This window comes from Carcharhinus amblyrhynchos, unplaced genomic scaffold (genome assembly GCF_965287045.1).
Source record: "Carcharhinus amblyrhynchos unplaced genomic scaffold, sCarAmb.v2.hapA scaffold_49, whole genome shotgun sequence".
NCBI classification, from domain to species: domain Eukaryota; kingdom Metazoa; phylum Chordata; class Chondrichthyes; order Carcharhiniformes; family Carcharhinidae; genus Carcharhinus; species Carcharhinus amblyrhynchos.
In genome coordinates this window covers 928,065-947,524 of record NW_027649790.1, presented here as the reverse complement: position 1 = coordinate 947,524, position 19,460 = coordinate 928,065, and the positions used below count along the sequence as shown (strand labels likewise).

The 19,460-nt window shown below is 44.8% G+C and overlaps 1 protein-coding gene across 3 annotated transcripts in view; it reads right to left on the bottom strand.

Annotated features, from left to right (window-relative positions):
- The window catches only part of hepacamb (hepatic and glial cell adhesion molecule b), a 73,035-nt gene that overhangs the window by 12,116 nt on the left and 41,459 nt on the right, over positions 1-19,460 (bottom strand). For all 3 annotated transcript variants that reach the window (XM_080182237.1, XM_080182235.1, XM_080182236.1), the window contains 3 exons: positions 8,288-8,629; positions 6,136-6,417; positions 2,163-2,256 (listed from right to left, as the gene is read on the bottom strand). In XM_080182237.1, coding sequence (XP_080038363.1) covers positions 2,163-2,256; positions 6,136-6,417; positions 8,288-8,629 — 718 coding nt within the window. The remainder of the gene's footprint in view (positions 1-2,162; positions 2,257-6,135; positions 6,418-8,287; positions 8,630-19,460) is intronic.

The following is a 19,460-nucleotide window of genomic DNA, read 5'->3' as shown; positions in this document are numbered from 1 at the left end:
CTGGTCCATGTCAGTTTTTAGGGATCTCAATCTGTAACCTGTCTACACTTGTTGCAAAGCTTGTGTCACCTTCTCATTTAAATGTTTGGCTACACACGCAAGAAGGAGACTAACAGGATGCTGGGCTAATAGACAAGGCTAGTTCAGTGAGTCTCCAGTACTTAAAGGCAGCCAGTCTCTCTTAAAGAGAAGTTGCACTGGCTAACCAATGGCTACGGCTGATGGATCAGTTAAACAAAAGGAACAACGAATATCTGATCAGGGAAATGGCTCCAAGCTTTATAGATGAGGGGTGAGATTTTCCAGCCACGCTCACCCCAAGACTGGAAAATCCTGCTCGAGACCAACAGACCTTTGCATGGTCCTCTCCTGCCCACTACAATTCCCATGGGACAGTTCTACCCAGAGTGTTGGAGGCAGTCTTGACAGCATTGAACACGAGTTGGAAAGCCATGTTTCAGCCAGGGACCAAGCCATTTGAAAGGGAATGGAAGCAGGTGGTAAGGCGGTCTGCCCACGAAAAACTGGCAGCTGGGATCATTTCAGTCTCTCAAGCGTGTTTCGCCATTCAGAGATCAGGACAGATCATAGAATCCCTAAAGTGAAGAAGGAGGCCATTCAGCCCATCGAACCTGCAACAACTTTCTGCCAGAGCTCTGATGAAGGGTCATCTAGACTTGAAACATTGGCTCCATTCTCTCTCCACAGATGCTGTCAGATCTGATGAGATTTTCGAGCATTTTCTGTTTTTGTTTCAGATTTCAGCATCCGCAGTATTTTCCTTTTATCACAGTACTTATTAGGGCTGTTAGGGACCAGATCAGAAACTCTGAGGTATATCATGAAGTTAGTCTAGACCCTAACTTTAGTTGATTTTGGCATTAGTGTGAGCATAAGGTGTTTCACTCCAGGTGTGGTTCTATTAACCCACTAGGTACTTTTTATTAAAGTAACTGCTGCAGTAACAACATGGGCTGCTGGGTACAGACAAAGCTGCACCAATAATAGGACAAACTGTTACAACAAATCCTGCACAAAAAACATGAAACAAACACATTTCTTAAAAGCACTGTATCATCACAGAGCATAGACTAAAAAATTAGAACAAGATCTTTTAACTGTGAAATTAGGTAATATTTCTAAGGATGGTAAAAGTTTGAAAAATAAGCTTCAGTGGGGGGAGGGGAGGCACCCATAATCTGAATTACTGAGGGAACCCACTGGGACCGGTGGCGGGGGGTGGTGGTCACCTTTTGTGGGACTGCCAGCAGGAAAGGCTAGAAAATCCCACCCAATATTTAATGTCTGAGGCAGCTGTTTGTGGCTACATATGCATCAACATTACACAGAAAGTTTCCATTGCTTCAGATGTTTCACCCTATGCCATCTACTACTTTTAAAATGCAACTTGAAACACTCCAATCTTCTGTACAGGCATCACTAACAGGAATGGCATTTAATACCTGAGAAGGTAATCAGCCTTCTACAAGAACATAGCAGTTTGATATAACTGAGTGCCTGGCCAGACTATTTCAGAGCCAACCACAACAGTGTAGCACTGGAGTCACAGAGAGATCTAAGCTCAAGTTTATTTATTAGTGTCACAAGTAGGCTTACATTAACACTGCAATGAAGTCACTGTGAAAATCCCCTAGTCGCCACACTCCGGCATCTGTTCAGGTATACTTAAGAAGAATTTAGCACGGCCAGTGCACCTAACTATCACGGTCTTTTGGACTATGGGAGGAAACCGGAGCACCTGGCAAAAATCCACACACTCAAGGGGAGAAAGTGCAGATTCCACACAGACAGTGACCCAAGCTGCGAATCAAACCCATGTCCCTGGCACTGTGAGGCAGCAGTGCTAACCAGTGTGACACCATGCCAATCTGACAGATAAGGAGCCTTTCTTCTCCAAAGGATATGAGTGAACCAATTGGCTTTTTACAGCAATCTGATGACTTTTTAATTTCCAGAGACTTAAAACTGAAATCAAATTTTACAACCATCAATATAGGATTACTGTTCTGGATTATTAGTTCAGTAGTCAAATCATAACACTCCCATAATGTTTTGATGAAGAACTATTTACAGTGAGTCAATCCTTGTGCAAAACAACAAGCAGGCAAGAAATAAAGACAAAAACTCCAATTAAATCTTACTTTTTTGAAGGTTTCCAGCAGGCACACACAGTTACCAAGGTAACCAGAAGGAAAATCCCACCTGTGCAGAGGATAATATATAAAGAACTCCGTCCTATAAATAAACATAATAAGGTCACAAGCTGCTCTATCAGTCTCTGAATTTTAAGTTAAAATTATCCCAGCTACATTTCGAAGAACATTACAAGAAAGGGCCACTCGGCCCATCAATCCTTTTCTTTTCACACATTATTCTGTCATAGTCATCAAATTGTACCACAAACAGGGGCCATTCGGTCCATTGTGTCTATACTAGCATTGTGATAGTGCGATCTACTCAGTCCCATGCAGATAGATATCAGAACAAGTCAAATGTTTATCCACTTCCTTTCGGAAAGCTGCAAAACTTCTTATCATGACCGTTTTTGGTTAGGCATTCCAGCGATCCTCTACATGAAAATTAAATTCTCCCAACCCTCTCCCTTAATTATCAAAGCATTCTCCAATGCAATGTTCTCAATTTCCCTTATCAGAACCCCTAAAAGTTTTAAATATCTTTACCAGGTTTTGACCTTCTTTGTTCTAATGAAAAGGGCCTACACAACTTACTGAGACATCAAAATTGTTCCAACAGACATCTGGAGGCAGTCCTGGCAAAACTGGAATCAATGGGTATTAGGGGGCAAACTCTCTGCTGGTTGGATCAGACTTAGCACACACGAAGCTGGTTGCCCTTGTGGGTGGGTCAGTCACCTCAGCTCCAGGACATCTCTGTAGGAGTCCCTCAGGTTAGTGTCTGAGGACTAACAATCTTCAGCTGCTTCATCAATGACCTTCTCTCCATCATATGGGGAGGAGTGTTCACTGATGATGTTCAGCACTATTTGCAATTCCTCAGATAGTGAAGCAGTCCATGTCCAAATGCAACAAGACCTGGACACTATCCAGGCCTTGGCTGACAAGTAGCAAATAACATTCGTGCCACACAAATGACAGACAATGGCCATCACCAGTAAGAGACACTCCAACTATGGATTATGACATTCAATGGTGTAACCATCACTGAACCACCACTCTTAATATCCTTGGGATTACCATTGACCAGGAACTCAACTGTATTCACCACAAAACACAATGATTACAAGAGCAGGTCAGAGGCTAGGAATCCTGCGGTGAGTAACCTCCTGAATCCCCAAAACCTGTCCACCTTTTACAAGGCACAAGTCAGGAGTGTGATGGAATACTCCCCACTTGCCTGGATGGGTGCAGCTCCAACAACACTCAACAAGCTTGACACCATTCAGGATAAAACAGCCCACTTGTTTGGCACCACACCTACAAACATACACTCCCTCCACCATTGACCCTCAGTAGCAGCAGTGTGTACTATTTACAAGATGCACTGTAGCAATTCACCAAAGATCCTTGGACAGCACCTTTCAAACATAGGACCACTTCCATCTAGGAGGACAAGGGCAGCAGATGCATGGGAACAGCATCACCTGCAAGTTCCCCTTCAAGCCACTCACCATCCTAACTTGGAAATATATCACCATTCCTTCACAGTCGCTGGGTCAAAATCCTGGAATTCCCTCCATGACGGCACATGGGTCAACCCACATCACATGGACTGCAATCCCTTAGCTCACCACCACCTTCTCCAGGGCAACTAGGAATGGGCAATAAATGCTGGCCAGCCAGCGATGTCCATGTCCTATGAATGAATAAATAAAGGGAAGATTCCAATATCGCCTTGTGGTGGCACAGTGGTTAGCACTGATGCCTCACTGTGCCAGGGAGCCAGGTTCAATTCTGGCCTTGGGTCACTACCTAATGCACTGTGGAGTTTGTACATTCTCTCCGCGTCTGTGTGGGTTTCCTCCGGGTGCTCTGTTTCCTCCCCTAGTCCATAGATGTGTGGGCTAGGTTGAGTGGCCATGCTAAATTAACCCTAGTGGCAGGGGGATTAGCAGGGTTATACGGGGTTACAGGAAAAGGGCCTGGGTGGGATTGTGGTCAGTGCAGACTCAATGGGCCGAATGGCTTCCTTCTGCACTGTAGGGATTCTATGATTCTATGATTCTAGTCACCCTCATGTTGTGTTTCCTCACCCAACAACATAGGCAATCAGCATAAAGGGGCAGGTCCAGGGGTGGAAATTTCTTAAATTGGAAGTTTGCACACATAAACAATCTTTCAGGACCCAGTGCCTGACTGGAATAAGCATGCTTCATCTCAGCTGGCACACATGCTGTTAACCTCTATGACTCTATATCCCATACCGGTTGAAGTAGGGCCAGATTCTGGACCATGAAGATCAAAGGTTAAAACATTTATGGAAAAGGATTGAAGTTTATCCCTTTTTCAGGGGACCTGGGGTTCTCATGGTGAGGTCGTTTGTGGCTCTTACCCCAAACCAGTCAATTACAACCAGTCATTCTTGGTCAGCAATGGTCTCTCCGGGTAGAGCCCAATGTCCTACCCCATGAACCTGGCAGTGTTTGTGGCAGAGTTCCATGGTGGGCCCTTCCTCATAAACCTTTTAAGTCACAGCCTTCTGGGGAAAGGCCTCGCCATATTGCCCTCTACCTCATGGTTAAACCAAGTAAGACTGCAAAATTCTCACTTACTTCTTATATTTCGTAGCTCAGGGAACTATTATGATCCACATGCAAAGTTTCAATAACCTTATCCACACTTAACCTCTTTGGAGTAATAATAACTTGGAGCAATGGTGTAAGATTGGATCAGTCACAGTTGCTGCATTTTACATTCCACTCAATGGGCCTGATTTTACCAACAGGTCGCGCTCATTATTGGGCACAAAAGCTTGGTAAAGTTGGGTATGAGGTGAGTAGTGTGATCTGCAGCCACCTCTGCAGCCATTTCCCCTTGACCAATGGTTGAAAGTGGCGGCGATCAGGACAACGCCCAAAACAGGCACGAAAGCAATTTAACTGTATTTGGATGCATTTAAATTGAATTAATTGGCTGGACGCCCAACTTTACCAGCATTTACCCCTTTATCATCGTGTTCGCCTATCCAGATTCGGCATGAAACAGACATGGTCCACAAAGGTCCGATTTGGGCTCTCCAACTTCTGAGGAGGTAAGTTCAGAGCTTCCAGCGGCTCTCTGACTCAGATCGGTGGAGGGAGGAGCAAAGGGAGGGAGGCAGGTCAGATCACTCTCTTGAGGAGGGGGGGCAGGGGGACAGAGGGGGATCTGCTGCAATTCTGCGTGCAATTAGTGGGGGGGGCAGAGGGTTCCGCTGCCACTCTGCATGCGATTGGTGAGGGGGATGGGGCAGGGGGCCACTATCAGTCTGGGTAGTCAGGGGAGGGGGGGATAAGGTGGTCAGTAATGTTGTGGGGGTGGGGCAATGTCTGTGGGGGCCAGGGAGAGGCATTATTTGGCCCGGGAGCGAAAAGCCAGGGGAACTGTTTTTCTAATTTTTTTACTGTGCATGCGCAGTTGAAGGCTTCGATTGGAACTGCAGAGTTTTGGGTGCGTTAAGCCCCGCCCACAGGCTTCTGCGGCGCAATTCGGAATTACTGATCTTTTGCAGGCAGAGTGTGTGTGGGGGTGCTGAAGAACGGGTCTAAAAGTCAGATCTGAAACACTCCCAGTTTCAAGTCACCCAGCACTTAGAATCAAAATGGTAAAATTGGGCCCAATATCTCCTTTATAAGTCCCATTGCACCCCACTGCCCACATTATTTCATCCGTATATAGAAGCATAGAATCCATTGAGTCATAGAATCCCATAGAATAGTAGGAGGCCATTTGGCCCATTGAGTCTATACCAACCACAATCCCACCTAGGCCTCATTTTGCCCGGGACAATATCACTGTTACTTCCATAATTATCCTACACTGCTCTTTACGATTCCTCTGTGAATTCCATTAACCTCCCATCCCCTGTGTATATAATCCCATTTTAACATATTATTTCCCACTGTTCTTCACAGTGCCCCTCAGAGATTGTACTTACTGTAGACAGTCAGCTTGACTGGAGCGCTTCGAGAGATGCTGATAGGGTTTTCCACTGTACAGCTGTAAAGGTCATCGTCGGTTATGTGGACCCGTGTGATAGTCAGCGTCTTCTGATCGCTAGACAGGGAGAACCTTTCATCATCGTCCAGGAGTTTCCCTCCTTTCAGCCATGTGTACATCGGCTTGGTTCCATTTTCATGTGAACAGTTCAACGTGACGTATTCACTCAGTTCCAGTACTGTGGAGGATGACAACACGACCACGGGCTTTGTCACAGGGACTGAATAACACAAGGAGAGAACAGACAAATGATACAACAGAAACTTGCATTTTAAACCACCTTTAACTCAACAAAATATCCTAAGACACATGAATTTTAATGCAAAAAGATACATCTTTTTATTTGTTTATGGGATGTGGGCATCGCTGATTGGGCCAACATTTATTGCCCATCCCCAGGGGCATTTAGGAGTCATTGCTGTAGTCTCGGAGTCACATGTAGGCCTGACCTGGTAAGATCGACAGATTTCCTTCCCTAAAGTTGGGGCTGCGTGGTGGCACAGTGGTTAGCACCGCTGCCTCACAGCACTAAGGGCTGCCTCATAATGCCAAGGTCCCAGGTTCAATTCTGGCCTCATGTCACTGTCTGTGTGGAGTTTGCACATTCTCTCCACGTCTGCATTGATTTCCTCTATGGACGCTCTGGCTTCCTCCCACAGTCCAAAGACACTCGAACCGCTGGTAAGAGGAATGCAAGAGTGAGCTCTGGGAGTGTTTAGAGTTGAAGGTGGTTATAGAGATGGGGAGGACACAAGCTTGGAGGATTTTGGAATGAGGGTGATATTGAGGCAATGGTGAACTGGGAACTAATGTATGTCAGATAGCAGAGGGGTGATGGGTGAACGGAGTGAGTTAGCATGCTGAAAGCAGAGTTTTGGATTGGCTGCAATTGATGGAAGGTGAAAAACAATAAACCAGCTAGAAAACCCGATCCATCAGGACAACGAGCTTCAGTGATAATCCGAAAAAGAGCTGGAGTTTACCAGAGGTAACCTGAAGAAGGGTCATTGCCAGTGATTTTATTACGTTCAATACGAATAGATACAACAGAAATGGTGGGGCTGGGGGTTGGGAGTGGGGAAGAAACAGCAAATGTTCTCTTTGTCTTGACCAGTAATTGTAGGGAGCTACCTAATGGGTCAGTGTAAAGGAGTGTCCAAAATGAACTAGGTTGGCAATTTAATAAGTCAATATGTGGGCAGTATGGTGGAACAGTGGTTAGCACTGCTGCTTCACAGCACCAGGGACCCGGGTTCAATTCCAGCCTTGGGTCACTGTCTGTGCGGAGTTTGCATGTTCTTCCCGTGTCTGCATGGGTTTCCTCTGGATGCTCTGGTTTCCTCCTGTAGTTCAAAGATGTGCGGGATTGGCCATGCTAAGTCGCCCCTTGGTGTCAGGGGGACTAGCTAGGGTAAATACATGGATTTATGGGGATCGGTTCTGGGTGGGATTGAGGTTGGTGTGGACTTGATGGGCCAAATGGCCTCCTTCTGCAGTGTAGGGATTCTGTGATTCTGTGAACTCTTTCCTCATGTTGTGTTGGTGCTACTGCTGGTGGATGTGAAGTCAGGATGCAGCCTGGTCCTTTAGTCATTCCAATATATTGCTGATTCCTTCTGGCTGCCTCTCTTATCATAGATGGACTCCAGCGCCAAGGACTCAGAAGCCCAATCCTGTCCTCACCTGGTATCCATACATCTGTATTTTACAGCAAGGATCACAGCCTGTGAGTCAGGAGCAGAAACCAGAACCCATTTCATAGAACAGAATTCATACAGTGCAGGAAGACACCATTCAGTTTCTATGTTTCTCTTCCTTCAGCTGAAACAATGGTCTGAGAGCTGTGTGAGTTTCAGAGCATTGTTTCAGCTAAAGGAAGAGAAACAGAAACATAGAAACTAGATGCAGGAGTAGACCACACTCACATCAGAGTTGCTATGTAGTAGACTGGGGGACAGTGTTTGTGAAACTATGGACATTCACATTGGTTTCAGCAGAATGGGAAACTGGAGGGGAGGGTGGCAGCTGGTAGTAATTGAGCTCAAATCAGAATATGGGTGCACAGACAGTCTGACGACCGGAACACTTACTATCAACAGTCAAATTGAGGGTTTTCACTGCCGTGGAGGCATCGTCTGTAATCGCGATCTCCACTTCGTACATCCCCTCGTCAGTTGGCTGTAAGTTGTGGATCAACAGGGATCCGTTGCGGAAGATCACAATGCGGTCTTTGTACTCTGGCCGTAGCTTTCCCAGGATGCGAGTACCAAAGGACTGGACCAAAGGGATGGGTTTGTCTCTCTTTAGCTGCCACTGGATGACTGGAGTCTCGGAACTGCTGGCCGTGTAATGTATAGAAAGCAAGACCGACCCTCCGACAATGCCGTGTGTGGTGTGATCTTGTGCCGTTATATTCACTCCGTCCACTGGCACTGAAACAATAATGAGATCAAAACCGTGAGCAATGATTGTCTTCAGCTGAAAATCAGAAGTGGGCTGGATTGTCCAGCTGTCCATTGTTTAAAATCCATTTTTATGGGATGTGGGCATCGCTGGCTGGGCCAGCATTTATTGCCCATTCCTAACTGCCCTCCATTTCAGAGGGTATTTTAAGAATCAACCATATTGCTGTGGGTTTGGAGTCACATGTAAGCCAGACCAAGTAAGGACGGCAGATTTCCTTCCCTGAAGAACATTAGTGAGCCAGATAGGTTTTTCCAACAATTGACATTGGTTTCATGGTCATCATTAGGCTTTTAATTCCAAAATTTTATTGAATTCAAATTTCACAATCTGCCATATTAGGATTCAAACCAGGGTCCCCAGAGCATTACCCTACATCTCTGGATTGCTAGTACAGTGATAATATCACTATGCCACTGCCTCCCCTTGATTGTTGTTTCCTAGTTGAGAGCCTTCTGCAAACTTAACAGGCTAAAAAGGAAGAATTTGCATTTATATAAAGCTTCTATAGCATCAGAACTTTCCAAATGTTTCAGAATTACATTCTGAGGTGTGTAGTCACCATTCTAATGTAAGAAACAAAGGCCTAAATCTTCCCATCCAACCCATGGCATCATCACTAGCAGGACGGATAATTTGGATGGATAAGAAAAAGGTCCATTGACCTTGGTCCCAAGACAGACAGAACTGGAAAGTCCTGCCCACAGAAGCCAATTCGCACATCTCAACCTTCTGCAAACAGCAATGTGATGAATAGCTGATCATCTGTTTCAGTGGCATTGGCTGAAGGATAAATATTGGGACTGGAGATTGAGGGAATTCCCATATTCTTCCTCAAACAGTGTCCTGGATCTTTTACATCCTTGGAGAGAGCTGGCATGGCTGCAGTTTAATATCTCATCTGACTGGTGGCAGCTCCAGTGGTGAGGCAACAACATCTTTGAGGACTTTGGAGAGGGATGGAATTGTGGTATGTGTGCATTCGGCATAGCAAGGGTTAATGCGGGACTGGAGAACAGTGCCACCCATTATATTAGACAATCATATGATACTGGACAGAGTGCAGTAATAATCTAACGAAAGCCAGCATGGAGATAGTAACCAGATAGGGTAATACTTTGGAGACATGTATATAGTTGTGTGTTAAGAATTAACAGTTTATATTCAACTACACAAGCCTTTTCGTGAGACATCATACAACTTTACAACAGAGATGTTGGCAATGGGAAGGGTGGCTTGCAGGGATGGTGGCAGTCAAATTTTTTTTTTGAGGAGAGGGATAATGACTTAAAGGAAGAGGGACAACACCAATATATCCTCCAATTTTCTTTTGTTGTGTGTGCTTTTTTTGTCCCACTGCCTGGCCCATCTAATTTGCAGCATCTCCTCTCATATCTAAAGAGTAAAGGTACTGTAGATTGTGCACCTATCCAGGTTAAAGGGAACAGTGGATAGCACCTGAAGAGAGAGAATGGTTATTAATAATATTGGCTAATATGGGGATTAAGTGGTTAGCCAGAGTCAGCGACCAGGTCAGTGCCATGGGTTACATGAGCTTGCAGAGATCATGACGGAACAATGGAGAGATAAAGAATGATGCATGTTCAGGTGTGAGAGAGAAGAATTTTAGATGAAGTTACATCCAATGGCCTGGTAGAAGGGAGGAAGTGGCAGAGATAGCTGATCAGTCAGGCCTTGATCTCAGTTAGAAAGAAATCTAGGGGCTCCTCATAGTTAAAGTTGGAGGTGAGCATGGAGGAGGTAGGGAGAGGTATTTAATAAATATATGTGAAACCTCGCCAATGTTATCCCCTGGAGTAGCTTTGATCAGCTCAGGGGTTTGGAAGAGAATTTTCCAACTTTATTTTTCTAATTTTTAACAGAAACAGAAAATGCCGGAAAATCTCAGCTGGTCTGACAGCATCTGTGGCGAGAGAATAGAGCCAACGTTTCGAGTCTGAATGACTCTTCATCAGAGCCGAGAGCAAAGAAAATCAGCGGAAATTTGTATTATGAGGTGGGGGGGTATGGAATTGGACTGAGGGAATGTAAATGACGATACAGAAATGTGCTAAAAGTGTCCATTAGTGAGCAGAATGTGTGAATGGCAGAACAGATAGTTAACGGACTGCCTGGGAATTATGGCAGTTGCCCTGAGGGGGAGTGGGGAGGGGAAGGGGGCAAGAAGAAGAAGTGGAATGGAGAAGTGGAAAAATGGAAGTGAGAAAGAAGGATGATAAAATGGATGAATGAGATGAAAAGAAGAAACAATGAAACAAAATAAATAGAAATGGGGTGAAGATGGAGGGGAGAATTCATCCTCTGAAGTGGTTGAACTCAATGTTCAGTTCAGGAAGGCCCAATTGGAAGATGAGGATTGTTCCATCAGTTTGCTTTGCTGTTTGCTAGAACATTGCAACAGGCCAAGGACGGACATGTGGACAGAAGAGCAGGGTGGTGTGTTGAAGTGGCAAGTGACAGGAAGGTCTGGGTCCTGCTTGTGGATGGACCAAAGGTGTTTAGCAAAGCGGGCATTCATCCAGTCTGCATTTGGTCTCTCCGATGTAGACTAGACCGCATTGGGAACAACGAATGCAATCGACCAGATTGAAGAAGGTGCATGTGAAATGCTGCTTCACCTGAAAGAGGTGTTTAGGATGGTGAGCAAGGAAGGGGTAAAGGGGCAGGAGTTACACCTTCTACAATTGCATGGGAAGGTGCCATGGGTAGGGGGTGGGATGTTGAATATAATGGAGCAATGGACCAGGGTGTCCCAGAGAGAACAGTTCATGTAGAATGCTGACAGGGGGCTGAGGGGAGGATGTGTTGAGCGTTGGCATAATCTGGAGCTGGCGGAAACGGCAGATCCTTTGAATGCAGAGACTGGTGGGGTGAAAAGTGAGGACAAGGGGGACCCTACCCTGGTTCTCCGAGGGAGGGGAGGGAGTGATCGCTTTGCTGAACACCTTCGGTCCACTTGCAAACAGGACCCAGTATTGCATTCGCTGTTCCCAATGCGTTCTACTCTATGTCAGAGAGACCAAACACAGACTGGGTATAAGGTGTTAGATGTCAGCCAGAGCGCAAGAATTGCAGGTTACGCAGAGTAATAGTTGAGCCACATTTGTTCTTCTTCCTGCTCCGCAGTACTCAGTACCATCACTCATCTTTCTCTGAAAGCTTTCAAATCTGCGGAAGGAGTGTAATTTGATTTACAGTCCTTTTTTCAATAAAATGAATCTAATTGTTGCTGCAAATTTGCAAAATGAAAATAGGATTAGGGAAATGAATGTGTTGCTCAAAGACTGATGTGTTTGAAGTGGGTTCCAGTTTGTGGGGCAGTGGCACCAGTGTAGGGGAAAGTGAGTGCTGTCCCATTGGGACAGGGTACACCAGAACCATGCTGGCACTAGTGTTCTAGCAAGCCACATAACAAGGGGAGTAGAGAGGGTTTTAAAATAAATAGTGGGGGCAAGAGATGGAATTTGGGAATAGGTGGTAAACTAAAGGGTAAAAACAAGGCAAGAAAGAAAGGTATTAATTTGGGAAATGATAAACAGGCCGTGACAGGGAGGAATAGAGAGTACAAATTTAACAGTAAATTAGTAGATTAGGCTAGAGTCAACAAAAGCAATAAAAGGATAAAAGAATGATTTGATAGCTATTGCAGAGACATGGCTGTAGGATGATATAGACTGGGTCCTGAATATCAAAGGGTACATGATACAAAGCTGGGTGAGAGGGTGAGCAGTGTGGAGGATGCAGATGCTTCAATGCAATACGGACGGGCTGAGGGAGTGGGTAAATGCATGGCAGATGCAGTATGTGGATAAATGTGTGGATATCTGTTTTATTAATAAAAACAGGAAGAGAGATTATTATCTGAATGGCTGTAAATTGGGACAAGGGAGTGTGCAGTGGGACCTTGGTGTCCTCGTACACTAGTTGCTGAAGGTGAGCATGCAGTTGCACCAATCTAGAAAGAAGGCAAACGGTATGTTGGCCTTCTTAGTGAGAGGATTCAGGAGCAGGAATGTCTTGCTGCAATTATATGGGGCCTTGGTGAGGCCACACTTGGAATATTCTGTGCAGTTTTGGTCTCCTTATTTGGGGAAGGATGTTCTTGCTTTAATAATTCCAGGGATGGTGGGACTGACAATGGCAGGAATGTGATTCTCAGTGGATTCCCTGCTTCCTGATGCTAAGTTCCCCAATATCAGGCACTGAGTGCATTTGAAAATGGGACCCCCATCCCAGGAGCTCCCATCCACCACTCAGGGGACTCACATTCCCCTCCCTGGGGACTCAAGCCCCCCAACCCTGGAGACTCATACCCCTCACCCCAGGGACTCACAATCAAACTCACCAGGGTTTCTTTGTTATGCTCCTTGTATGGCGAATCTGCCACCCGCTAGGGTAATACCACCAGCAGTGGGATGAGGCCCTTAACTGGGCATTCAATCCCTGGGCGTGTGATTCCCAAAGTTTTTCAATAAACTTTTTACCCTTCAAACAAAAGAAATGCTTTGGTTCAGAGTTCTTCTGATACAAAAGGCTTAATGGTGATTCCCATAAACTTTTAACTGGAGAGTTCCATGTAATAACCTCTGCCATGTAGCTACTATAACCTGGATCTAACAATTACCCTTCATCATGGTAAATTGCTCAATGGTGGGCTTGTAGGATGGCCACTATTTATCTACCAACAATCCAGCAGTCAGAAAATATCATAACATCATATTTTTGTCCCAGCTAATATACTGATGAGAGTTACTTGATTCATAAAACCAATTTACAGAACAAAATGCACCATCATTGGGTAAAATGCCAGGAGGTCAGTTCCAGTTCCAATTCCAATTCTCTTCCTGCACCGAGTGATGCACTAAGGCAGACTTTTGTCTGTTTCCATAGCTAGTTATTCCTGCAACAGATTACTAGTCTACTTATAACTTGAGAGGCGCCATTCGACATCAAGTATGGCTGATCAGGAGTCTCTTGTGCTGCTACTGCCAGCTATTGACGTGTTTGGAAGAATTGTGCAAGTTGATATTCAATTTGCTTGACCGCGTTAAGAATACCCCTTCCTCGGCCGTCAAGCCCCGGGGTGGGATTTGAACCTGGAGCTTCTGGCTCAGAGGCTACCCACGGCGCCTTTTTCAAACATCCAATTTGCTAGAAATAATTAATCCAGCGGACTCAACGGCGGTTCAGTCTTTCAGTTCTTGCCCATTTCCTTTTGGGGGAATGCATATAATGCACACTTTGTTACTGAGACACTTTCTTCCGTCAGAGTCAGACAGAGAAAGCCACTGATCAGCTGGAAAGACAACACACTATTAAGGCTACATTGCTGTTTGTAGATGTGATCAGCCACACTGATTTGTCAATCTTGAACCGCAGTTTACAATGGATCTTGTTTGCTCAGCCGCCCTGTGAACAAACGTCCAGATATGTTCATTAATTCATTCCTAAATGATGGAATACCAACATTACCAACCAGCAATTGAAAACTACACACATCAGGCAGCATTTTACTGCAGCCTTTAGGGCCCTGACATCAGGACTAAATCAGGAACATCAACAGGAGGCCACTAGCTCCGAGGAGCTGAAATCTGCTGTGTTCCATCTTTATCTTGAGGTGCCTTCTTGATATCTTTGAAAACTTTAAAATTGAAAAGTGGTCACACACAGCTACCAGGCCATCACAGTGGTGGGAGAGGGGCTGCTCCATGAGCTGGCCTAGGCAGCACCCATCACTGGACAGGTATGACGGAGGTGGGTGGGGTGCATCAAATCCCGCCTGAAGCTCTGTCCCCCACTCCCCCTTCACTGGTTTGCCACCCTGAGGAAGTCTCCAGGCAGCTTGTCTAGTCCTTGATGCCAAGGGACTGAGGGGGGGAAGAGGGAGTGGGGGGGTGGGGGTGGGGGGGGGCGGTGTTGCTGGGGGCGGCAGCTGGGGAGGATTGTTAATTGGCCGTAATAGGCCATTAACTTTATTTCAGTTGCTAGCAGATATCATAAACATTGGATCAATTACCTAATTTTTTTACATGATATTTGTTTTGCAGTGGGTTAAAGTTCTGTTTTTATCTTAGATGTGATAACTGTTTAAATGCAGGAGTTGAGTGTGAAAGATTGTCAGTAAAACGAAGGAGATACTCATTGACTTCAAGAAGCATAGTGGAGAACATGCCCTTGTCTACATCAACGGCGATGAAGTGGAAATGGTCGACAGCTTCAAGTTTCTAGGTATCCAGATCACCAACAACCTGTCCTGGTCCCTCCATGCAGACGCTATAATTAAGAAAGCCCGCCAATGCCTCTATTTTCTCAGGAGGCTAAGAAAATTTGGCATGTTCACTACGACTCTCACCAACGTTTACAGATGCACCATAGAAAGCATCCTTTCCCAACAGTTTGGTATGGCTCCTGTTCTGATCAAGATCGCAAAAAACTACAAAGGACCGTGAACGACACCCAGTTCATCACACAAGTCTGCCTCCCATCCATTGACTCCATCTGCACTTCCCACTGCCTTGGAAAAGCTGCCAGCATAATCAGGGACTCCATGCACCCCGGACATATTCTATTCCACCTTCTTCCATTGGGAAAAAGATAGAAAAGCCTGAGATTACGTACCAACAGACTCAAGAACAGCTTTTTCCTGCTGACATCTGGAATGCACCTACCTTATATTAAGTTGATCTTTCTCTACATCCTAGCTATGACTGAAACAATACATTCAGTACCTGCTCCTTTCCTTCTCTATGAACGGCATGCTTTGCCTGTATAGTGCGCAAGAAACAATACTTTTCACTGTATCCTAATACATGTGACAATAATAAATCAAATTAAATCAAGACACTTCTTATTTCTGGGTGAGAAATAATTCACTCTGTAGCTGTTGAAAACAATAATCATTTTAGTTTTAATAACACAAACCTGTTAAGTGTCCTTCATTAGGGACGAGACTAGTTGGATTTAATATTAAAAGGGACAGAACTTCTGTGGAGTGGCAATCACAGTCAGATCATTTTAGGACAGGGTGGAAGGGTGGGGGTTTAGTCAAGGGTTGGAGGGTGTAGTCAGGGGTCAGGAGGTTAGTTGGAGGGTTCAGAAGATCATCAGGAGTTGGGAGGGAGAATGTGGGAGGGAATAGTCAGGGAGGAGAGAAGTAATAGAGGGGAGGGGTGGCAGCTGGTAGGAGGGTATCATATCCTGCCTGAAGCATTGTTCCCACCAGTCTGCTGTCAAGAGGCAGTTTCCAGGCACACCTATCCAGCATAATGTTCACATTCAACTGGACTGTGATCTGGTTGAGTGGATGTAACACCCGTTACATCCTGAGTTTCATTCTTTTGGATTCACTGAAGATGGAAATCGATTGATTCCTTAATGAGCAGATGGTCCATTCTAACAAATCACAATCCAAATAGTGAAGGTGAATATTCCCTCCACCAGATTGCCTTGATGTTGGTTAACCAGGTGATAACCAATCTGATTTGCATTGCTCCACCAGCCTTCGTGCTTTCAATGGGGCCTAAGTTCTTGAATTCCCTCCCTAAATCTCTCTGCTTCCTTCATCTCTTTTCTCCTTTAACTCACTCTTAAAGCCTACCTCTTACAACAGCCCAATGTGGTCCATGTGAAATGCCTTGGGATGTTTTAGTAGCTGAAAAGGGCTATATAAGTGCAATAGAAACAGAAAATGCTGGAAAGACTCAGCAGATCTGGTAACATCTGTGGAGAGAGAAACAGAAGAACAGTTCTGAAGAAGAGTCATACGGGCTTGTGTTAACTCTGTTTCTCTCTCCATAGATGCCGCCAGACCTGCTGAGTTTTCCCAGTATTTTTTGTTTTTATTTCAGAATTCCTGCAGTATTTGTAGTATTTTGCTGTTATTTTACTGTATAAATACAAGATCTCTTTTTTCAAAAAAATCCTTCAAGGAATGTGGGAAGTTACTGGCTAGGCCAGCATATATTGCCCACCCCTAATTGCCCTTGAGATGGGAATGATGAGCTGCCTTCTTGAACCGTTGCAGTTCAGGTGATGCAAGTGCTATTAGGCAAGGATTTGTTCCTGTTTTACAAGCTGAAGATTGCTGATTCAGTAAACTTGTAAGCAAAAAGATTTCCTATTATCATCTAATGGAAATTATGCTAAACCTTAAATAACATAGTGGTTATGTCTCATTGTAATTCTTGGAAATTCTGAGTAAATTAGTTAAGGGATAGTAAAAGGGTGCAGAGAGAGGGCAAAGAGAAGATTCACTAGAATGGAATTCGGGTAAGGAACTTCAGTTACGGAGAAGTTTTGTCTCATAGTGCAAGGGACCCAGGTGAGAATACTGCCTTGGGTCACTGTCTGTACGGCACCTGCACGTTCTTCCCACATCTGCATGGGTTTCCTCTGGGCGCTCTGGTTTCCTCCCACAGTTCAAAAGACATGCTGCTTAGGTGCATTGGTCATGCTGAATTCTTCCTCAGTGTACCCGAGTAGGTGCCGAAGTGTGGCGCCTAGGGGATTTTCACAGAAATTTCATTACAGTGTTGATGTAAGCCTACGTATAATACGAATAAATAAACTTTAAACTTTATAAAGAGGGTGTCGAGGCACGGGAGAAAGTGGAGAAAAGGTTCACAAGGATGAAAACAGAATGGAGAAGAGACTGAGAAGTCTGTGTGTGGGATTTGCCCAACCTGCCCATGACAACACCCACCACCAGCGGGACTGGGAAATTCCGGCCTGTGCCTCTTTTCTCCAGGAAGGAGAAGGCCAAGTGGATGCCTGTTCGAGGTCTTTAAACTGAAGAAAGGAGTTGATAAGGTAGATATAGGAAGGATCTTTCCTCTTGCTGGGGAGACCAAACTCAGAGGTCATAAATATTAGAGACTTGCCAATAAATGTGAAATTCAAAAGATACCTCTTTGCCTAGAGGATGTTTAGAATTTGGAACTCATTACCATGAAGTAATTTAGGTGAATAACTTTGCTGCATTTAGGTACAAGATACATCAGGTTAAAAGTTATTTATTACTATCACAAGTAAGCTTACATTAAGACTACAATGAATTTATTGTGGAAATTCCCTAGTTGCACACTCTGGCGCCTGTTTGGGTACACTGAGGGAGAATTTAGCATGGCCAATGCATCTAGCTGGCAAATCTTTTGGACTGTGGGAGGAAACCGGAGAACCCAGAAGAAACCCACGTAGACATGGGAGAATGTGCAGACTCCACACAGATGGGAGCTGAACCTGGGTCCCTGGAGCTGTGATGCAGCAGTGCAAATCATTGCGCCACTGTGCTGCCCTTAGGGAAAGGAATAAGGAGACATGAAGGTGGGGTTGGATGTAGTGGGGTGGAAAGAGGTTCAAATGAGACAAACACCAGTGTAGATGAGTTAGGCCCATGCTGTAAATTCTATGTCATTCCAATTATAATCATTTCACAATAGCACCCCAGTCACCAGCTGCTAGAGTGACAGGATGCTATTGTGTTAACATGACATGGTTTGCAAACACATGTCTCCACAAGGTCACATTTGAGCAATGAGGAAATTAGCCCCCCTCATCGAAGTTTCTCTAAACACAATCAAGTCAAATAAATTGAAAAGAGCTGGTTGGCAGCTGTGCTTCTTGGCATCGGCAGTCAATTCTATCCATTATAACTGGCAAACGAAGTGCCATCGCTATGTAAATTCACCAGGCTTTCTACTGGGTGGGTACACATGCTGGTCAGTAAACTGAATGTGGAAAATTAGGGCATGGTGCTAGTGAAATTCAACTCTGCGACCTAAAACTGCTAAGGACAGATGGAGTGGGAACATTATGGTGGAATATAATCAATAGAACAAAGAGAAGTTTTTGTAAATGTATTCTTTCACAGGATGTGGGCATCACTGACTAATCCAGCATTTATTCCCCATCCCTAATTGACCTTGACAAGATGGTGATGACTCACCTTCTTGAACCATTGCAGTCCATGTGGTGTAGGTACAGTTAGGGAGGGAATTCCAGGATTTTGACCCAGCAACAGTGAAGGAACAGCGAAACATTTCCAAGTCAGGCTGGTGCGTGACTTGGAGGAGAACCTGCGGGCGGTAATGTCCCTTTGTATCTGCTGCCCTTGTCCTTCCACATGGTAGAGGTTGAGGGTTTAAAATGTTACCGAAGAAGTCTTGGCAACTTGCCCCACATCTTGTCGATGGTACCCACAGCTGCCACTGTGTGTCAGTGATGAAAGAGTGAATGTTGAAAGTGGTGGATAGGGTAAAAATCATTCAGGTTGCTTTGTCCTGGATGCAGTCAAGCTTCTTGAGTATTGTTGGAGTAGCGCTCGTCCCCATTTGAACCTCTTTCCACTTTATCCCTCTAACCCAATCAAAATACCATTTCACCCCTTAAACGTATCTATGCTAATCAGTTAGGCTATTTCTTAGCTGACAACAGATTCCATTATTTACCTAATAAAAGCAAATTACTGCGGATGCTGGAATCTGAAACCAAAAGAGAAAAAAATGCTGGAAAATCCCAGCACATCTGGCTGCATCTGTAAGGAGAGAAAAGAGCTGACATTTCGAGTCCAAGGAAAATGGTTACAAGATTAATCTGAAACTGGATTGTAACATCAGCAGCTAATTATGCTCTTACTGAACAATACTACTTTTTCGATTACTGAATTATGATACTGTTGTGTATTTGGGGTCATCTGGACTCGAAACGTCAGCTCTTTTCTCTCCTTACAGAAGCTGCCAGACCTGCTGCGATTTTTCAGCATTTTTCTCTTTAGGTTCCACT